General features: G+C 39.4%; 1 protein-coding gene across 13 annotated transcripts in view; it reads right to left on the bottom strand.

The window, feature by feature from the left end:
- Window positions 1-1495: 1495 nt before the first annotated feature.
- The window catches only part of GALNT9 (polypeptide N-acetylgalactosaminyltransferase 9), a 132322-nt gene continuing 116894 nt past the window's right edge, over window positions 1496-16923 (bottom strand). For 9 of the 13 annotated variants that reach the window (XM_053959536.1, XM_053959537.1, XM_053959543.1 and 6 more), the window contains 3 exons: window positions 15433-15528; window positions 9011-9178; window positions 1496-8306 (listed from right to left, as the gene is read on the bottom strand). In XM_053959536.1, coding sequence (XP_053815511.1) covers window positions 8160-8306; window positions 9011-9178; window positions 15433-15528 — 411 coding nt within the window. In that variant the 3' untranslated portion in view covers window positions 1496-8159. Of the gene's footprint in view, window positions 8307-9010; window positions 9179-11198; window positions 11257-14524; window positions 14579-14630; window positions 14702-15432; window positions 15529-16923 lie in introns of those variants that run through there. The other 4 variants (XR_008434039.1, XM_053959538.1, XR_008434041.1 and 1 more) reach the window with 4 other exon arrangements.

Genomic DNA, 16923 nt, shown 5'->3' on the forward strand with positions numbered 1-16923 from the left:
ACCATCTAAAAAGAGAAAAGTGGAGCAAAAGTTATTTAGGTTCAGATTCACAAAAACATTTAACTACTTAATTGTGATGAGTTGGACCTCAGCTGATCTGCTGGACTTGCATTTGCAACCTTGATGGAGATTGTAATCTCATACCTCTCCTTTTGGTTAGCAAGACCAGAACATCCAGGATCTGCCTAGCCTTGACCTCCTCTGCAGGTGAGAGTGGCCAGGTCAGCACCTCACCCAGAATCATCCTGAGCAGTCCCAACATCTTGCTAATTGCCTTTTTAATATAAAACAATCAGCTTTGCAATGAAAATAGCAGTTTCTCCAGTTTAAACACATCACTTTGGTGTTTAATTTCTTCCTTTTTGATGATAGGTGGCACCAGCTTCTCCTCAGAATGCCAGTGCTTGAAGTACACAAAGAACTTCAATAGGTTTTGGCAAATGTTTCACTGCTAACACACCACAGACTGACCTATCTGTTTTGGAGCTCTGTCAACAGATTAGGCAGATTTCACTGTAAAAAACCTGCAAAACCAGAAAAATCTTTCCTGAATCCTGATTAAAATCCCTTTATTAAAGCTCAATTATTCATGTAAAGAACCCAGGGCCTTATCACAAGGTGAATTGCTGTGTGTCAGTTCATGCTTTCCAGGTTGGATACTGCAGCTCAGTTTTCCTTTAACTCTCACTTTTCCAGTTCAAGGGAATCCTGATGTGCCTTGTCCTTGCCTTCCCATCCCATTACTGTAACTCTGAGTTCCTCAAGAATTTTTTCTGCCAGCTGGGCCTACCCAAAGAGTCATCTTACAGCCTCCACTGTCAGCAAGACAGAGGGTGTTGGGAGGCTCTGCTTGGCTTTTTAAAAAATAATTAATGTTCCACACATGGCCCAATGAATGTCACATCACTTTGCTGGCCACAGCCTTACCCCAAAGTTCTGAAAATGACAGAATTTTGTTAGTTAGAAGGCTCTTTTTTATCCAGGGCAGATTGTCTACATTGGTAACACACCTGAAAGAATGACGGAAAAAGTTGAATCCTAAAAGGAAAATTGTAGGATTTGGTTAAGCAGTAGAAGTGGGCTAATGATAAGAAGAACAAAGTCCAGAAAAACCTTGCATTAAATTTGCATGAGTTTTGTTTGATGGTTATTAGGATTACAGTTAGTTTTAAACACTGAAATAAACTCTTGGATTAATTCATAAATTAGGAATGTTTTATAAATTAGGAATAAAGAAAGGGGGTTTCGTTTGTTTGTTTGTTTTTACCTCAACATTACAGATGGGAAAATACCCCAATTCTTGTTTCCTTGCTTTAAATTCCAGATAATGAGTTAGGATGCAAAAGCAAGGCTAACTAATAAAGGTGCTCAACTACATTACAGTAACAATAGGCAGCCAAAACAAAACAAAAACACGACCAAGCCATTATAGGCTGAAAAATCATTATCACTTCCAGTCAGTGCTCAGTTACAGGCACATATTAATGATTCACAGTCAATTCATGAAGATTTATTGAACAAAAGGGTGGCTACATCCACAGAATACATTCTTCACAGTGAAAAATCTGATGCTTAGAATAACTTCTGCAGTATGAATGTTGTCAGATGCAGTACTGCTGACAAAATATTTATACAAACCTAATTTTGCCGGATATTATTCACAAAACATTCATTCTAGCAAGCATATGGTACCTTCAAAGGTGATGTTTCTCCTTCCAAGAAATGCTGGCTTGATTACAATAGGAAGTTGGGTCTACAGAATGCCTTGGCTTGAAACAGAGCAGTGTTTCTACAGAGTCCTCAGTGTGAAGTTACAATGAAATGGGAAAGAATGCAAAGACTGATCCTGATCCTGGAGCTAAATTTGCCAAGGCTGTATCAGGCCATTCCTTCTGAGCCTGGTGGTATTGTCACCCATCTGAAGACTACAGCCAACCCTACGTCCTCTGGGAAAACCAAGGGATCAACAGCTGCTCCTCCACTTAGGCAGTCACAGTCCTTGAAGAAATTAGGAAGGAAAAAGCTTGGGCATTCAGGTGTCACCGAGCTGATTCAGCTGAACCAGAGGGGTGTAAGAGAGTCAGGAACTTGGGCACATGGCCCATCCTGGTCACTCAACTGTAATCCTGGGTGCTCCACAGCCTCCTGACAGCAGGAGCAGCAGGGCAGGGAAGAATGAAAGAAGGACTTGGATCCGTTCTCAGATGCTCTGTTGTCCTTGAGCACAAATTGCAAACTTTGTCATACACACTGGAGAAAGAGCCTGGCTGAGATCCAAAAACAATGTTAAAACCAGCAATGTATGTTTTATCCCACTGAGCAGCTCAGGAACCCTGGTTCTCACCCTGCTATCACCCAGCACAAGAGATGACACAGACCATCTGCTTGTGCAATTACAAAGTTGTTTGCTGGTGACACACACAAAAAAAAAAGACAGTCAGTTCAGAAATATATTTTAAAACAGGATGACAGAGGTCAAACTAAGAAGGGTGTTAAAAAAGAGTTGGCAGCAGTTATTCACAGTTTTCACCATAAGAGACCTACAGGGCATCCTATGGAATGAGAGGCTGTGGTACTGACTCACAGCAACTGTGCTATTTATTACAGCAGGATGTTGTGATATCCAGAGCTCTGAGTGGATTGGATACATACAGGTCTAGTGCATTAAATCTAATGGTTGGGTTGGTGTGTAGAGCCTCTGGCTTGGGAAGGCCTTACTCTGACAAATTAGGGGGAGATATATGGTGAAAGGATCATTTTACATTTTCCCTGCATCCTATTTCATTCTTCTAAACACCAATTGTTGACTGTTTGCAGTGGTGAGATGCTGGGATGTGTAGATGACAGTAGTCTGCACTGTTATCAGTCCACTTTTGGATGTGTACCCCCAGGGCCAAATCTCTTATAAGAGTGTGGTGACTACCTTTCACAACACAGCATGTACAATTTAAATTTTAAAATGTCCATATGCTTTGCTATTCTAGTTTTCCTTTGTGCGAATCTTTGAATTTTAATACGTGTGTCCAAATGTACAATGATAAAACATGCAGCTCATGTCAGCAGTAAAATGCATAGTAATTTATTAACTTTTTCAGTGTGAATACAAATTGATTTGATGATGTGCCACATAATGAAAAAATATTTGCAGTCACAACTTGCATTCTAGTTGCTGCATTTTTTAAAATTAAACATCACAAAGAGTTTGAAGGCTGCACAACACTTGATGATGGCAAATAGGAAACACTAATACTATGAAAAGTAATCAATGCTTCTACATGTCTTTGAAGACACTCTTGATTCAGAAATTGTTTTTCAAAATCAGGTTGCCATATATCGTTTCACTGGGTATTTGCAAGCATTCTTGGCCAAAACCCATTGTTTTTATTTAGGACAACCCCTGAACTCAATACCTTTTAGTTACATGTCATTAATGCTTTTGCAATGTAAGTCACTGTATTTTGTGAAGCCATTCTGAAATCCATTATAATGTACTAAAGAGGTCACTGTAGTTTGGGATTCTTTCCAAAGAGAATTTTTGGGTATTAAGTTTCCTGTGGTGGCATCTAGATCTACAGACATGTGAAGATCTGATCATTCCTTGCTTTCTGTCCAGCCTGTTATCTAGATCTTCTAATTTGCAATACCATCTTTTATCTGTGGTATGACCTCTACCATTGACTTTGATCAGCAGTAAGAAGCAGGTAGTCAAAATAGCAGCAGGAAAAATAGAACATCATTGTTAAAAATGCCTTCAATCAAGTGAATTCTGGTAGTTGTTCTTCCTCTCAAAGCCTCTCATGAAAAAAACAAAGGTATTTGTGCTCAAACGGAATAATAATATGCTAAACTCCCTCTGAACTACAACTTCTATTCTAGTTCTTCCTATAGCCCAACTCCCTGGATCCTGAAACAGGTCATAATGCACTCTTGTATGGCTGGTAATGAACCATTCCAAATGAATACTGGATACTGAAGGAATTACATGCAGTGTAATTGATCTAGAGAACAGATTAGGACTGGTGCTATTTCATTAAATCTCACTAGCTATGATTTAAATACTTAAAATTGCAGCTATCCTGTGTCAGATAGGTTACACTCCTTGTCACATGGCAAGTGAGGTTTTCATCTACTAGAACACAGTTTTTTAAAAGGGACAGGCCACTGAAAAGGACTATAAATGAAGGACCATGAAGGCTTCATCTTCAGACACATTGAGCCCCAAATTATTCATTCAGCTGAGAGAAATACTTCAACACTTTCAAAATACATATGAAGACCTGTTGTATGTTTCCATATTTTGGTCTTAGATCATTTCTGTGGAACCTGAGTTTGTTTTTTTTGCATGTGTAACTGTCCCAAAGAGTTCTGGTGGGTGAGCACAATAAAGATCTTACATGATTGCAGGGGAATCCAGTGGGTCTTTCCAAAGCATCAACTTTTCTCTTGTTTCCTTCCCACTGGAGCTTAGCATGCCTCAAAAACCAGCAAGCCAGTAAGGCTAGAGGACAGTTCTGGCTGAGGAACAAATAGATTCAACCAAAACAAAATTAAATTCAGCTTGGAAAATAATTTGTAGCTCTCAAAAAAGAAAGGGCTTTTATTACCTTAGGACTCAAGCTAATTTTTAGGGACCCTAACATGCTTAGAAAAGAATATCTTTCCTGGCTTGGCTTTCACAACAGTGTGCTAGTCTTTCTTACCTTCAATTCTTTTGTCCTATGACCTAGTATTTAGCTCCATAATCCCCTAAATCAAACAAAATAGCATAGAAAGCCTTTGATCTGAATTTTCCCCACAAGACATATTACACTACATTGAATACTTTTCATGAGATCTAGAATGCTGCACTGTGGGAAACAAGACTGAAAATTTGAACACCATTAAGCAGGATTTCAGATTATACTAAGGGGTGAAATACTGACAAAAGAACCATAGACTTTGGTTAAAACAGATAATACTCAAGGCTTTTTTTATTATTATTCCTTTGACGAGAGAATATTTAAGACCCTCTCAACATGCAGAGTCACCATGTTAGTACCACAGCCAAAGCAGTGGTTCATACAGATAAATAATAAAGTAAAATTAATCCAACAGATGTGTTTTGCAAATATAAGAAATTGTTCCAGCAAGTCTTAAAAAAATGACAATCACATAAAATACCAACTCCACCTTTTAAGTTATTTGATTTCTTTTATATTGTTATGTAAATCTCAAAGCCATTTATCTACCACAAAAAGCTGTTTTCCTTCTTGTACTCAAGTCTGGTTCTTGCAAGCCTCCTGCAGCCAGTGGTGTTGGCACTCAAACCTGCCAGGACTGACCACTCTCAGCCAGCGTGGCCACAGTCAAATGCTCTGCGCTGAGCACTGAGGGGCCAAATCCCAAGACACCCAATTCTCTTTGTTCATGGTGGTGTCTGAGTGAAGGTTTGAAATCTCCCTTGAAATCTCTGCCAGTAAACACAGATCTCTCTGGTCCTCTCAGCCTCAAAGCTCCTAAACTGCCCATGCCAGACTCCTTTTAGGAGAGTAGATTGAAACTCTGGTATTCTTCTAAATATTCAGCTTTCCGTTTTCATTTACCCAGGGTTTGAAAGGCTTGCTTACCAAGGATCAAGTGTAGATTGCTAATTCAAAACAATGAAAAATAAAAGGGAAAAAGAAAGCACATGGCATATTTGCTTCTGTTCAGTACTGTAACTTTTTACTCTAATAGGTATTTACTAATCACACGGATATATAATTAATTTCTACTTCCTGCCATGTTCACATAAAACAGTTAGCACTTACTCACTGGAAAGACTAAAAATGGTTGTGAATGACCTGTTATTCCCCCAAACTGTCACCTGGCAAAACCAGCTTTTCCTTCTTTTGCTTTCTCACCTCCCTCAAGGAGTAAAACTCCATCAGAGCAAACAAAAGGAGAATACAGCTTTCATACAGTTTAAAAGGTGGGAATTGTATTAGGAGAGAAGATGAAAACTCACTTGCAAACTCACTCCTGTACAAAGCCTTCAACATCTGCTGCATAGATGGTAAATATAATTTTAAATTGTCTGGTAGCTTAACATAAGGAGGTTAAATGCAGGGCAGCTGTTCTCAATCTACATTTAGCCTGAAGTTTCCTACCTGTTTTGGACCTGCAGGAAGACTTGAATACTGAGATTGTCCATGATTTTATACAGTATTGCTTGATTTATTAAAGATGCTATTCTCCCTGCAGGTCTTATTACACTGTTCAAAAGGTTGTGTACAACTTAGCATAAACACAGATTTTTAAGTATTTTTGTATCTAGAATCTCACACAGAATTATTCTTTTGTGTATGTTCATGTGTAACCTGGTCCATGAAACATGAATAAAGATCAGCAATTAGCCACAAGTAAACTCCAGGAGAATTGGCTTTGTATTGCATCTTGCACACTGTATTTCAAGAATAAAACCGGGGCAAAACACAGTGATATGCTTTCTAGATACTAACCAAGACTTGACAAGATCTGATGGATTTTGCATGTTAAAAGTAAAAATTTTATTACATATCATGCCCTTGAAAAATTAACTTTGTTTCCATTAAATCTTGTTCAGCATGCCTTGAAATAGGAATGGCTAAAGTTATTCAAGGAACAGATCACCAAGATTCACGGCACCACAGTGACTGCAATTACCTATTTTCCTGGCTCAGTAAAACAAAACATTTTTTTTTTTAACTATAAAATATTAAACTGTGAAATTAACAGATACCATCTCTGTCTCTCCTTCAGTATGACTGAAATCATCTGTACAGAAAAGCTGTGTGCCACGGACCCAGATCCAGAACCTGCTGATGACAGTGGTCATCAGTTTTGACAGCCTTTTGGATAAGATCTTGTTACTGCTCTGTCCATATGCACTGACCCTCCATGAACCACTGGACACATTATTAAATTCAGATTTACAAAGATGCTGCCAATGGGTCAGCTACAGTAAAATATATTTCAGAGTAACAGTATTTATATATGCTCCTTACCTCTTGCTCTAATTTGCCTTCTTATCACCAGGCTTGTGTTTGTTTTTAAAATGCTGAAAAGACCTTGTTGGTTTGTTCAGGAAATTTGTCTAGACAGTGCTCACACAGCATATTTGCTCACATTTGACATTTTCACAGGATGGGAAACAAAATGGAAGATCTGAGTTTTTAAGCTCCACAGATGGCACCTAAGCCAGTCAACTTGTTATTTCCAGAATAAGGAGGATTTGGAGTATTCTTGTTCCAGGCAGTCTCTGGAACAGCACAACAGTGACCTGCAGGACAGGACACACACTCAGGGCTTTGGGGACAGCTGAGGCCTCCTGAAATCCATCCATCCACCAGGACATTTACTGCCTCGGAAGAGCCAAATATCCAAGTGCTAAATTGTGATGTCTCTACAGGCAACAAATGTAAAATGTGGCAATATAACAGAACATGTGGCTATTTTACCTATTCAACATTTATCTGTGTCTAACTAGAAGAGGTCTCTAAAATGCTGCTCTCCAGCAGCCTGAAGGTTGAGAACCACCTGTAAACATTTGCAGAACAGTCTCTTACTAGAAACAGAGACTCCTAAACAATCAACCTTGAAATGTACCATATATTATAATATATTTCCAATGTTATTTACAGATCTTCTTGTTTAGTACAACGAACCAGACATGCTGAAAAGGTAGGATTTTTCTAGTCCTCTTTTATACGAAGTACAATAAAAAAGGCACATAATTATTCACCATAGGAGTTGTGCACCAGTCCAAAACTTAAAGCTAAAAAGCTACCCATCAGAGAACTCTCTTTATGAGGCAGAATTGGGATGTCTCCTTTGAAATCAGCATAGAAAGATCTGTGTGTCAATTCCTCTAGGAGAGCTTAAGGAATCCACTTTCCTGTTGTGTTCTGATCTTCACAAGATTTCCAAATCAACAGAAAACTCTCGTTAAGCTTCCCACATCATCTGCTGGAGCAAGGAAGAGTCAAACAGGGCATGTGTGCATCTGCTTTCCTTTTTCTTCTTTCTTTCCTTGGAATGCCCAATGGAGGACTCTTGAGAGCCAAGACCTGTTCAAACTAATTTGCTTTAAGACAAATGCCTCAGGAGATATGGCACACTGAGCAATGGGCACCAGCAGGAGAGGCAGCTCAGCCCCACAGTCAGTGCCGACCATGTTTGATCCAGTTTCTAATCATCCATTTCTGCCCCGAGCACCTTTGTACAACTAATCTGAGCCCAAAATTTGCATCCTTTGACATTTCCACTTCTAGACAACGGCCTGTGTCTCTGCTGATGATTGGACCATTCTGGGAAAAAAAAAAAAAAAAGAAGGGAAAAAAGGATTAGAGAAAGGAACACAAAAGGAACAGAGTAGAAAAAACAGTGCTAGATCTGTAAATCCTTAAAAAACATTATAAAATGCATTTCTGTATATATCAAGTGATAAATGCCCCAGAAAGTGATAGAAATTCCTAGGAAAAGCTAGCTAATACATAAAAAGTACCAAAACAATTCCTTGAAAATTGTACATTTAAGAATTGCTGGGAAAATCCCCCCAAATCTCAAGAAAATCTCTAAAAAGCACTAGTGTATCCCTATGGAACCCAAGAAATAGGAAATATCAGAGAGTGTAATAATGCTTTTGAAAGTCTTAAAAATGATTTGAAGATTCTAGATCTTAAAAATTGCCTGTAAAGGTGCTAGAAAAATTCTAGAAAAGTTCTAAATGCAAAAACTCCTGGACAGTAAACAATAACAAGCATGTTCTTGACAATCAGGACAGAAATAGAGACTATTCAAAAACAGGATAAGTAAGAATTCCTAGAAATCATACCCCAAAATTTCTAGTAATAACGAAAGAATATTCCTGGGTAGCACATGATCTATGGAAAACATATCTGACTATTTCAAAAAAGTACTGGGGGAAATTCCTAGTATAGCCCTCCAAAGACCTCCTTGGCATCATTCCTCTCTAATTCATCTCTTCAAGGCTTCCCCAGCTCTTCCACACCTGTGTGAAATCCCAGAACCTCTGTGCTGGCCTCAGGACGTCTTCACACTTCTTGAGGGTGGGTGTCCTGCCCTTGCCATCGTCCACCAGGCATTTGGAGTCGGGCAGGAAGGCGGTGGAGCCCAGTGGCCCCAGCTGCAGGACACCTTCCGAGCTGTAGCGGACGAGCTGGGGGAGAAAGGAGAGTTCTGAGCTGCTGAGGAGCCCTTGGTGCTGCTGCACGCCGGCTCTGGCACGCTCTGCTCAAGGGCAAAGCTTGGCATTGTTGGTAAAACCTAGAACACAACATTCCCTTCTCCCACACTTCTGCTCCCCACCACTCCCCACCCACTATGTCACTGCAAAAAGGGCAATCAAGGAAGTGAAGTAATCAATATGTAAATCATGCCCACTCAGCAGGAGTTGATTTAACAAGGACATGATGTCAATTTTGTCATGCAGTTTGTTCTTAAGAGCTCTGTTAGAGGCTATTAATAGCAACAAGTCTTATTAGTTTTTGTAAATAAACATTACTGAAAAAATCCAACCATGCAACCAGTATCCAAAAATATGAGAGGAAAAAAAGAAACCATGAGGGAAATGGCAGTACATTTGCTAACATATGCTTCAGGCCTACATAATAAAGAATGACACTCTGGTATTCCAGTTTTGTGTAAAGCATATTAAAGTGAAAATGCACGATGCTAATTTGGCGGCAGGCCAACACGTCAAATCAGACTTATCTACTTCTCACTTCTGTGCTTAAACCCAGAGTCATTAAACCAGCATAATATTTTGCCCTTCTTACTCTGCAAGTGCGACACCCAGGTGCCAAAAGACTGCAGAGTGGAGTCAGCTACGTGGCTTGTGTGCTGTCAGACTGGATGCTGCAGGGTGAGGATCTGAGCCACCAAAGAAATGCAATTACCACCCAGGAAATTCACTGCCTGTCTGGTCCTATTGCTGTTATATGGCTGAAATTACTTAACAAGAAAGGGAAGGAAGGTCAGAAGTGCCTCCCATTTATTGGATACCACTGACCAGTGTGTGAGATATCATTAAGAGTCAATCAAAAAAACTCAAATTAGAGTCTGGCTTTCTACCGCCATCCTTATTAACCTCAGAAGAATCATGCTGTGAATAATCATTTCTTGCTGGGGGTAAAAAGAGCATGGTCTACTTGCTCCCAGACCAGATGCTCTTTGACATAGTATGTGTTCATTTTCCCACCTGCCACTTCTGTTCAGAGCAGCCATGTGAAGCACAGAGGTAGAAAAGAGCCTACATCAGAGAGATAACCACATGAGGATGCTCTGGGTATGAACGGTGCCTTTGTCATGGGCCAGTCTGTACACACTTAATCAAGACACTTTTGGGATTTTTTTTCACTTCGAGGTTAGGAGCGACATATGTAAAATAAGTTCAAGCAAGCAAAGTAATTCAAAATATGAAGGGACTGTCAGGTCAGACAAATTAACTTTGTTTCTTCACATAAAAAGGAGCTGGGAAAAAAAAAATACAAATCAAACACAACATTTTGTCTTTTTTTTTTTTTTAATAAAACCAGACTGTCTAGTTCACACTTCTATTTAATGGGTTTTCAGCAGAATTCAAATGAACTGCAGGTATGGCTGAAACACTGACCAGAAAATGTATTCATCTTGCAGTCTTTATTATCTCTCTGTAGTCCCAAAATACTGCCCCACAAGCTTGTTGGCTTTGCCTTAGGTAGATAATCAGAAGCACTGTTTATAATGGGCTATGTGTTCTGTAGGATAGGATCAATTTTCCTTTTTGAGATGAGCAGTATTTTCTGTAGTGGTATTAAAATGGTCTAAAACATTCTTTGTCATCAGAATCTCAGCAGCCAGACTTATATGTGCTCTGTGTCACCATGGCCATGCACTTTGTTACAGAGCAGCCTGTCAAAGCAGGAGGTACCAGTCCAGCTTAGGCTTTAGAGGTGGAAGATACATTAACTCTATTCTAAACTATCTGTAGTATTGAAAGTGGCAGTTTGTGTTACAGCTCAACAGGGTCAGGGATGGCTCAGTGCAGGAAACTGTTATCTGTACAATCTTGAGACAAATGGAACAGCATGGGCCTAATTTCCGCAATCTGCACTTTCTGACAAGTTTTTATGGCTGTTCCAACAGTCATGAAAACTTAGGCTAATTCCACAATAAAATAGAAATCTAAAAAAACCCACCCAAAAAGGATTATCTCAGTTCAGACCACATTACACAGGAAAGCTGTAGAGCTGGCTTCTGCAAAATCAGACCAGAAATTAAGGTTCAAGAAACGACTATACGATTAATAACATCTCCCGCCAAAGAATTCCTATCTTAACTTCCTAGAGACAACATAAGCTGTGAAAATGAAATAAGCATTAAAATAAGTTGCTTATTACTATAGGCTAGAAAGCAGGAATGGGGATACAGCCAATTAAAATTGTACCTCCTGTGTTCAAACTTGATCTTAAGTGTCACTAACGTATCCACAAAGAAATAATTCCTATTTATGTTAGGACTGTGGGCATGATACACCATGCCAAATCTATTCCCAGTGCCAACCAGCCAAAATCAAATGACAAAGTTCCCTTTGTTAAGAAATATGAAATCTTATGAATTAAAAAAAAAAAAAAAAAAATCTGTGCAGGCTTTGATGGGCTGAGATCCTTAGATATCCACACACTCCAAATTGCAAGCTGCAGTACAGAAGCACACTTTTATACATCACATTGGGATGGACCTTCACTCAGTTTTTCTCTTTTATCTAGGAAGAGCTGAAGGATTCAAATGACACCAAAGCCAAGAGCTCTATTAAATACTCAAGATCTAATCCTGATACCATCTGCTATACTGATGTATAGGATAGTTTTCCCTTCAACATTCAAAAATCTGAGGAGAAAGCAAAAGATGTCAAAGGTTGTTTATCAAAGCCACCACACCTGGATCAAAAATAGTCAGTGCTACTGCCTATGGAATATGATCCTCCAGGAATATTAATGTGGTAAGAAAATGGCAGCTTTAAACTGGAGGTTTTGACTTCAAAAACATCCATTCCCGCTAATTTCCAGTCAAGTGAAAAAAGCACTAAATGATTGCAGGTAATTGTTTGTAGGAAACAATTTCTAGTATGGGCCTGGTAGCTTTCCACACTAAATTTAACCTATCTCTCTCACTCTTGTTCTCCAGGCATAAGGAAATTTTTAATGGTTCCCCAGTCCTGCAGTTAAGGCAAGCTGTCAGCTGACACAGGAACTGAAACAGTGAGTAATGCAGGAATCCCAAACACCCCACATCTCCAGAATACCTGTTCCCTCAAGGCAAACAGATCACTGGTTATCAAACGTCCAGGTTTCAGAATCCCACCCACTGCTTCCTGCAAGTGGAGAAACCACCTGTTCATCCACCCTGCTGCCCTGCACACAAATCTGGCCAGCCACAGCTCTACCCAGCAAAATGTTAAATACCTGCCCTCTAGCAACAGTTTAAGCAGAGCCTTTCATCTCCTCTCACTCTGTTTGTGTAGCTGCAGCCCCAGGAATCCGAGCAGGGAGCTCTCCCTTCCTCTGGCTGCTCTCAATGCAGAGGGAGTTCTCTCTTTCACAGCTGCAGGGCCTCCCCTCTCTCTGCTGTGAAAGGGAAGGGAGGAGGGTGGACAAGGAGGCTGCTCAACCTGGCCCTTCTATCCCAAAAAGACATTTCATTACGTTCTCCTCTCTTTCACATACCATATAATCAGCTCCACATCATGGCATTCAAGGCAGACTGAGACAGGGAATTTCCACTGGGGCTGTGTAGTGCTCTCAGAGGGTTCAAAACCTGCATGTCCTATGAAGCTTCCAGAACAACATGTTCCACTTTTGGGGGCATCGTATCTGTCCTCACAAGTCCAGGTTTTTTTAAAATTTATTTTACAACAAAAGTGCATAGAACCACTGGGCTTTGCAGCTGATTGTACAACGGAGGCCACACACAGAGGCAGAGCAGTTCAAGACTCCAAATATAGTCCTCTATTTACAAATCTTCTGTAGCCCTGGACTGTTTCTCCCAGTAGTATTTGCAAACTTTTTTTCCCTGAAAGCCATTAGACTCAAACTTCAGATCCAATGAACACATATAAAAAGGACACTGCTTTGCTGTAAAATAGGTTTTGAAATCGACTCAGACTGATGCAAAACCTTGTCTGGATATTCTTAGCTATTAGCTTACAATGACTTAGCTCAAGTCAAACTCATTAAACTAAATTGATGTAAACTCAGGTTAAATGCATTCCAGAGCATCCATAAAAGAGCTTGTCCCTGTTTGAATAAAGAAATTTAAAAGCTGATATCATTACAAAGATGTGATTTATCATGGTGAAAATACACATAGGGAAAGGCAGTCACAGTGGAGTGGTTTTATTTTGCCACTGTAATGCAGGACAACAACATCCAAGGGAAACAGAAGGGTAAGACATAGAGAAAAAGAACATTTTATCATAGATGAACAGTAATCTTATTCCTAACTCAGCTTTCTTTAAACACCTGCCTGACTTGAGTGGGTTTCAGTGGAACCATGTGTACACTAAAATGACTGGTAATCTGCTTGTCAGAATTGAAGAGTATGAAAAACAAATAAGGCTGTAGCTAAACAGGGAGAGGCTTTCACACTGGTAGGACATATGAACACCAGTGATAACCCAACTGGGGAAAGGGAGCTCCATATTTATAAGAATTTATATTCAGTAGGCATGTACAAATAACCCAAATCTCGGCTCAGTAGGGGTATTTTATGTCCTACACTTGAGATGAAAAATGTCAGAAATGGAAAGCTAAATGCAGCAGACAACTATGCTCACCCAGGCTGATTAGAAGAGGGGCTTTAAAAATGTTTATTTAATATATTAAAACCCTTGCTGTCAACACCTTTCATGCTATGTGCTTGAATATCCTTGATTAGGGTTTGTGCAGCTGTGGTTCTCACACTGAATTAATTTTGTAAATTGTGGTGAGATTATAGAAGTTTTCCAGCTGTGTAATCATTAATTAACTTGGCTGCATTTGAGTGGCTCCAACCCATGCTTGTCTGTGAAATACTCAACTTAGATAAAACATCACCTCTGCCTTCACTTGGTGTTTCTTGCAGAATGAAAACCCTTTTCCTGTTTTTTGTTGGTTGGTTTGTTTGTTTTAAATGGAAAAATTCACTGTAACTTATGCCCCCATCTATTTTCTTCCTGAAGTCAAAGCCTACTCTGTGAAACAGGAATCATGGAGGCAAACAAGTAGGTTAAGGACTTAAATTGCAAAATAAATTACAGTCAGAACCATTTATTTCATTACTCTTCTGAGTGCTAGCACACTATGATAGAGATTAGGTGTTGCTAAGGGACTTTCAGGAAGGACTTAAATTTGCAACTTTCTGTTCTGATTAGGATGGAGCAGGAGACTGAACTCTCTCCGAGTGCCTTGACATCTCTAATGAGAGTCTTCTTGAGAAGCTAATTTACATCTATTTAAGCAATGCTATTTTGTTACCTTATTCAAAGGCTGCTCCTTCCACCTCTACTAGGAAAGTGTCAGTCAAATACTCCATAATGACCCTGCCAAAGGTGGACATTGTGCCAGTAGGAATTACTGTCTGTCTCACTTTACCTCCGTGGTGATGCACAAACCAGGACTCCCAATCCATATATGCACGACTGGACCTCGGATAATTGTTAAGCCTGATAAGGTCAGAGTTTATTTACACATGAGAATGTTCATTAATGTAGTTTTGATTCTGATGCTACTTCAAAAGAAACAAGAATTGCATTTCAGAAAAAGCTCAAGTTCTGCATTTAAATAATATCCAACTTGTATAAGTAAAATCACTATGAGCATGGAAAGAAGAAATGTCATTTTTAAATCTTCAGACATCTGAAAGAAAATACTAATATGCACAGGGACTGACAAAAAAAAAGAGCAATCTTCTATTTTAGAAAAATCTTAGAGGATATTCTTAATTCCTTTTGAAGTTGATGTTAAATAGGTGCTTAACTTTTTGCCTACTTGGGGAATCAAATCAGCAGCTTGATAAATAATTTCTGCCCAGGAGCCTGTTGGACCAAGGAACAGTTAAATTAAAGAGGTACCATGAATAAGTCATGTCATAGCAAGAAGAACTGCTCACTCACATAGACTACCTAAATTAATTACTCTTCAGTGGACCCTGTTATTTAAACAAAGTAACGTGATTCTTCTGTTTTCCTAACTGGCAACTTCAAAGTATGGATTCACATGCTGGACAACCTTGGAAAAGGCACCTGCCAAGACTGGAGTAAAGCCAGACATTTGCCTTTGCAGCTCAGGAATTATACTGCCAAACTCAACCAAATACATCCACTTACTCTTTATTTCTTCTGAATATTCTCTAAGTTCAAGGTTTCTCACTCATTATGGGATTTTCACCATTTACCTGGGAGGACATTCCATGGCATGGGTAAAGGATGGCTTTGTCATCCTCTTCGGCCCCCTGGTCCAGGCAGTAGCCACTGGCTTTGCTGTTCCGCACCTATAACCAGATGAGAATGAGAACACCTCAGCTGGAAAGGAATCCCTATTTTAGTCCAGTCCAGCTAAATCTCAGCTGTGCTGCAGCTCCTGAAAAAAGTACTATGTAAAACTGCTCTCAGAGGGACACACACTTCTCCTTCAGCTATGACAGGGTGCCAGCAGTGAATCTGCTCCAGGAAAAGACATTATTCGTACAACCTGCTGTCTTTACACACCTTGGGATAGAGGTACGTTTTTGGCAATTACTCGAGGATCAGAACTTCCTAAAATTCACCCTAAGAAACCCAGGCCAAGTGTTGCTCCAAATTGCCAATGTGCAAACATAAATTTTGACCCTGTATGTTGAGAATGTGGCTTTACAAACAGGATAGGAGCTTCCCAGGATTGGTGTTGGATGTGACATGCTTTTGTTTCTTCCTATTGCTGATTTAAAACAAAAAAAGCATGTGAAAAAAATTTATCTGAACTGAAAATATAATACATTGTTATGTACAGAAGTGACATAAAGCACATTTTATGAAAGGGCACAGGTTCAGAGATCCAAAGAAGTAAAAAATTCCTGGGCCTCCCTAGACAAGAAGAATTTACAAGTCTATAAAAACTGTGATGGAGCACTTGTGAAAACCCTTCCAGTCTTTCTCTTGAGGCTGGAAGCATTACACACATATTTTGAACATAGAAAAACTTTAGTGATACCATAAACAAGAAGTTAGACAGACACCTCAAAAGACTCAACAGGTCAATTTTGGTTTAGACTGTGAAGTACCTGTCTGGCCACCCCCATAATTTAGAAACAGCTGCTGCATAAGGTGTCAGAAAAAGCTCAGTATATATTCCTTCATATTACCATGTACAATCATAACAGGGAGTCCAATTGGATAAGGGGGCCCACCAACAACTAAATTTCAGGAGGTTTATTTTATGGCTTGGGTGCTATAAAGGCTAAAGAAAATGAAGACAGCTTTATGGGATGGCTTTAAAAAAATGGGAATTGAGTCACTAGGAAATATATTTTTACTACTGTTTCAATCTGTTTCACATCTACTCAATACATTTCTTTTCCTTGAAACTCACAAAAATCCAGACATCTTTTCCTCCAGGAAAATAACCAGAAGAGAAAGTACTTTACAACAAGCTTGATGTCATTAGGATGAAGCCTAAAACCTAGGTTGGTTTATAACAGGCAAATACCTTGTGTGGCTCTATTCTATTAAAAATGTTAAAGAATTTGATATTTGCATCACTGAACCTCCTTTTTGACTCAAAAACCTTCTATGTGACAGCTCAAGAGGAACAAAATTTTAGAGCCCAGATTGCTCAGGGTCTGGTACAATTGACACAACATTGGCACTTCTGCCAATGTTCTTCACTGTTAACGACCTTCTCAGAGCTG

The sequence above is a fragment of the Vidua chalybeata genome, chromosome 18 (genome assembly GCF_026979565.1).
Source record: "Vidua chalybeata isolate OUT-0048 chromosome 18, bVidCha1 merged haplotype, whole genome shotgun sequence".
NCBI classification, from domain to species: domain Eukaryota; kingdom Metazoa; phylum Chordata; class Aves; order Passeriformes; family Viduidae; genus Vidua; species Vidua chalybeata.